This window comes from Aulonocara stuartgranti (genome assembly GCF_965226115.1).
Source record: "Aulonocara stuartgranti genome assembly, chromosome: 14".
In the NCBI taxonomy this organism is placed as follows: Eukaryota; Metazoa; Chordata; class Actinopteri; order Cichliformes; family Cichlidae; genus Aulonocara; species Aulonocara stuartgranti.
The window spans coordinates 23,077,314-23,082,646 of NC_138950.1; the positions used below are offsets into that span (position 1 = coordinate 23,077,314).

The 5,333-nt window shown below is 37.3% G+C and overlaps 1 protein-coding gene across 1 annotated transcript; it reads right to left on the reverse strand.

Annotated features, from left to right (window-relative positions):
* Window positions 1–404: 404 nt before the first annotated feature.
* LOC309688074 (uncharacterized protein) lies at window positions 405–5,244 on the reverse strand. Its single transcript, XM_082503500.1, has 10 exons — window positions 5,105–5,244; window positions 2,540–2,866; window positions 2,261–2,365; window positions 2,139–2,189; window positions 1,671–1,769; window positions 1,363–1,554; window positions 1,227–1,274; window positions 1,076–1,138; window positions 959–988; window positions 405–880 (listed from the first exon to the last, which is right to left on the reverse strand). The coding sequence occupies exons 1-10, from the start codon at window positions 5,175–5,177 to the stop codon at window positions 822–824; spliced, it is 1,047 nt and encodes a 348-aa protein (XP_082359626.1). The 5' UTR covers window positions 5,178–5,244; the 3' UTR covers window positions 405–821.
* Window positions 5,245–5,333: the final 89 nt, after the last annotated feature.

Genomic DNA, 5,333 nt, shown 5'->3' on the forward strand with positions numbered 1-5,333 from the left:
ACGTTCTAAAGTGTCTTTGCACTGAGCCTGTAAGTTTAACAGGCTGACATCATGGAAAAATGTGGTCCTGGTGACAAAAACTAGCACAAACCTAGTTTTCAGTTTGTGATTGTAATAGCACCGTAACCAGAAAAGAGACCTACATCAAACTTCACAAGTGTGCTGTTAAAATTGAAACAAAGGGCATGTCCGGTCACTTGGATGAGAGACATAGAGTAGTAGTGTTTCTACTGCTGCGTAATGCTACGTCCTGATGAACAGAATCGGTTTTTGGGAAGATTTAGAGGATCAGGCATTTGGTTGGCACTCAGCAGTAACATTTGTGTGATTGTGTGTGTGTTTGCAAAGAACACTACGATCTGCCACTCTTTTATTTAGTTAGCAATAGTTTTCACAATGATGCAGCAATCCTTGGTGACATAATGAAAAGTTGGGATTCAGATGCAATCTCATTGTTACTATGACAGAAGGTACAAGCGCTGACAGTGAAAGCACCGTAGAACTGCTTTAACATGCAGTGATAAAAGTCAAACCAAATTTAGTACATACAGGTTCTTTTATTAAGTTTAAGTAACACACATCTCTGAATGTGTGTACATTTAGATTGCAAATATATTATATGTGAAGATCCATAAATGATGAACTTTAGTAAAAGAGCATACAAACATCAACAGTTCAGAAACAAGAATAGTACAGGGAGTGAAGTAAGTGCAGTGATACTACAAACAAATACAATAAGACACGAATCACTTCAAAGAAATAAAATAAACAAATCAGTAATCCTCACTGTGGAAGGAGTTTAAATCTCTGTCCTTCATTCTCTACAGCCGGTTGAGCTGGTCTGAGCTTGTGTTGTAAATCGGGTTATTGTATTCACAATCTAAAAAGGAAGAAACAGCAGTTCAGTGTACAGTATTATTTGATTAGTAACATGCCCACAGATGAAGTCAACACTCACTGTCTTTGTTTTTCTTCCTCTCGCGGCCAACTGGAAAAGAAATGTGAGTTAATAAAGGAATCTGTGTTTTGTGTTTATTGTCAGACATTCTCCTCATTTATCATCAACTCAAACTACCTCTCTTTTGATTCACCGCCTGCTTTGATGTGGCGTGTTGCTTGCGGAGATCGCGTTGGTTAACTGTGAAATAAAACGGATGAATCAAAATCGGACAGAACTGAACTCATAATAATGAAATAATTTAAATGTAAATATAATTAAAGATTACCGTAATAATGCCGGCTGAGACTTGCTTGCCGTAACCTGCTGAAAAGCTCTAATGGGGTAAGAGAAGACAGTTACTTCACACTGTTATTTAGAAGTCACCAGTAATGCCGTAAGTAAAGTGACTTTTTTCCAAGCACCTAAATGAAATCTCTGTCTGGTTCTCTGACTTTCCACCCTTTCAAAGTGAAACTGATCCACGTTTGGATAAATCCCACCGCTGCTGTGACCGGGCTGTTGAGGCTGAATGCTGTCCAGATACTGCACAGCTCCACGTGAGTCATAGTGATTTCTGGGGGGTTCTGCACTTGCTGGGCGCAGGTTATCATTTTCTGTTGTTCAAAAAAAGATTTGTTTAAAACGTACTCATCATTATTTCTCAGGTGGAAGACAGTTACTTGATTGTATTTTAGCAAGTAAGGAGGGAAGAAAAGATGAGTAAACTCACCGTAGACGAGATTATTACCGTAGGCTCCTGCTGCCTGTTGTACACGCACATGTACACCCACTGGTACATTGATTGTTGGCATAGGTGGAGCACTGGGATCTGCAGTGGCACATTTGTCAGAGCAAATTAAGGGTCTATTCAGAGATTTTTGGGAAGACAGCTATTCCATGTCTTGGCAAATTTTTACAAATTTTGTCTGCTAAATATGAAGCCAGCAGGTAGTTACTGCAGGTTAGCATGTTAAACACTGAGCTGCATGTAGGAAACAACAAACCGGCCTGCGTCTGTTACCTTTTTCCAGTGAAACAGCAATGATATTTTAGTATATATATTATATATACATATCTTTGTAATCCCAGTTTAAATTCCCTTTTAGTTTTTTAGTGTTCGTAAAATATGGTAACAAGTGAAAAAAATTACAAACAAAGGATGTAACACAGATATGAATATATGGCATAGACTCTGTACCTGCAATGGTGGGAATCTCGGCACTGTCCTGTGTTTTGTTTTTACTGCAAACTGAAACAGAAGCAAACTGTATTACTAAACCACCCAGTTTCAGCTTTGTGTCTGACATGTCAGGTTCTCACCTATGCATTTCCAGTAGATGTAGAAGCTGACAACAACCATCAGAAGGAGTGCAGCCACACCAATACAGATGTAAATGACTGGCCACATGTCGGCGGTACTTGCACCTGCATGAAAAGTTGTGGTTTTACAAAATATGTGTCACAGGAAACAGTCGCTTAATCATTTGTCCCTTCTCGTGTAATGGGTCTTGAGGTTTGTGACCCTGGAAAGGAAGAAACTCTACAGGCTGCTGTTTAGTATTGAATATTTAACATAGCTTAAAATAAAACTCCACTTACGACTTTCCATGACTTGAACACACTGCCGTCGACAGCGGTAACACCCTAGGTCAGATTTTTCAAGCTCATCAATTCTAATAGAGTAGTTCCCGTCGATTTGCTCGTTTGAAAAGACTTTGACTCGGCCATTTCTGGGGTCCAGGAACTTAACATGCCCTTGAGATGAAAGCTGCACCATCTCTGCCTGCCTTGTGGCAGCGTGGCTCCATGTCACCCAATTGGAGCTGTTTGGTCGAAGGTTACATGGTAGGAGCACAGACGAGCCAAGTGAAACGGTCTTACTGATCTTCTCACAGAAGTTAACTGAATCCTCACAAGATTTTTCATCTTCAAGGAAAAAATGAAATATAATCAAGTTTAGTTATTTCATATTCAAATGACCAAAAAGTCATCACAATAAATACAACTATATTATACAACCCTTACACATTGATTAAAACTGGCCTGTGGTACTACGTTAGTGTAAAAATTTATGATCTATAGTGAAAATGTTAAAATGATTTAAGCAATTTTAAATGTTTCAACAGAGTAACCATATCTTATGCCAATGTACAGTTACACCAAAAGTAGTTAAAAACTGAAGCGGCAAAGGATCTGTTGCTACAAAAACCACAAAGCGTGAAACAAAGTAACATCAAATCAATTATCATCATAATTTTGTGTGCTTGCTGTCTTCTCTGAAAGACTGATATTTGAAAAAAGCTTATATAGGGAATGAGAACAGACATTTTTTAATAGGTCTTACCACAGCAAAATAAAAATTTCAGTTAAAAGCGAACAATGTTTACGATGACGATAAGATTAGCTGAAGAGAGCTGATGACAAAAAAAAAATCTAAAAGCTTATAAATATTAAAGAAGATAATATTATATTATAAATATTGTAGAATATTATAGAAGATATGTTATACTTGTACAACAATAAACAAACACATAAAAATAATATAGTGCATGAAGGGGAGGTTTTTCTTATCTGATGGATCATATGTTATATATTGGATAAAGATACTAGAAATGAAAAAAAACGAGTATCAAAATAGGGTAGAAAGGTGATGTAAGTGACTTTGAATGTGACATTGTTGTTGGTGTCAGAGGAGCTGTTCTGAGTATTTCAGAACAAAATGCTGATATATTGTGATTTTTCCACACAACCATTTCCTGTGGGCCACACCCCACTGTGGGACACTTTGTCAGCTAAGAATGGGAAACTGAGGCCAAAAGTCACACAGGGTCACCAAAATTGGCCGAAAGCAATTTGGAAAAACGTTTCATAAATCTTGATATCAGCCACAACATTTGGGTGCTAGGGTCAGAATATGGCATAAATGCCTACCTGAGTATTGTTGCTGACCATGTCCACAGTGTGCCTTTATGACCACTATGTACCATCATTTGATGGCTACTTCCAACAGAATCACTGTAGTCAAGTAGTCACCGGATCTTATTCTAGAGCATTTTTGGGATATGGTCGAACAGGAGATTCACATCATGGATGTGATGAATCTGCAGCAACTGTGTGATGCTATCATATCAATACGGATTGAAATATCTGGGAAACTCTTACAGCAACGAGTTGAATCTGTGACACAAAATCATTACAGCGGCTCTGAAGGCAAATCCCGGATTCAACGCAATATAAAAATAATATATCTAAAGAGGTGACCGGTGAGTGAATATGCATTTCTCTGGATTAGACACCAAAACGTGAAAGTATACAGTATTGATTTGAAGAGTGAGACATTAGGTGAGAAAATATTCTATCAAAAGGTAGCTCTCACACCATGGATCATGATCCTGCTGAGAGAATAATTATTCCGTCTTTTAAGCAGTTTATCAGTCTTTTTATTTATCTGATTATTTTTCAATTTCCCTCTGCCTACTTCAGAGCTCACACCTCCATCAATTAGTACAGATTCATTTAGATCACTGTCACCAAAAACGAGGCATAGATGGTTCCCCTCTGTGCTCTTTTGTGAAGCCTGGCTGGAGTTCATCATACAAACATTTTAATCACTGCACGCCTGTAGGCTGAATTCACACCTTCACTCTTCCTAAATAAAGCGCATATAACACGCTTTGAGTGCTCCAAGAGAGTAGCAAAGTGCTACATAAGAATGAGTCCATTTACCATTTAAATCACTTGATTATTATATTTAATTAGAAACATCTTATTCTTACTTACTCTCATTGTGTACATTCATGTCACACAAGTTTAGACTTTTTTGAAAGTATACTGACTGTGAAGACCAGATTAAGATGAAGATAAAAACCAAATGAAGACCACAAAAAAGTGCATGAAGACTGACAGTGCTTCACTTTTTCACTGAACTTGTGTGATCTGTATATGGCATTCAACTAACCTTTCTCGCATCATTTACAGTTTATGTTTCCTTAATATTGACAAAATTATTTTATTAGAAAATATATTCAGTGATATGCCTTTTTCTATCAATATGAGTAAAATCGGAATGTTACAAAATCACTGTCTAAATACATGAAATTTTTCATTAACTTTTCATTAGCCGACTTCTATCTATCTATAGATATATATATTTTTAAAACTTACCATTTGAACACACACACGTGAGGCACAAGGTAAAAAGGAGCGGCCACCTGGCAGCGTGCATCTTCCTCAGCATCTCGTACAATGTGAGCAGCACGATGCTATATTAATCTATTCATTATCACAGAAAGAAACCACAAGACCACGAGTTTCAGTTGTTTAAAGCAATGGTTTGCCATATTTACCTTTATATGGGAGTTATATGTTTAGCACAAAAATCAGTGATCTTAAC

Coding starts and splice junctions, on each gene's coding strand:
- LOC309688074 (XM_082503500.1), bottom strand. CDS start 5,177: ATGCTGAGGAAGATGCACGCTGCCAGGTGGCCGCTCCTTTTTACCTTG. Junction 2,867..5,104: donor CACGTGTGTGTGTTCAAATG/GTAAGTTTTAAA, acceptor TTTTCCTTGAAG/ATGAAAAATCTTGTGAGGAT. Junction 2,190..2,260: donor CATCTACTGGAAATGCATAG/GTGAGAACCTGA, acceptor CTTCTGTTTCAG/TTTGCAGTAAAAACAAAACA.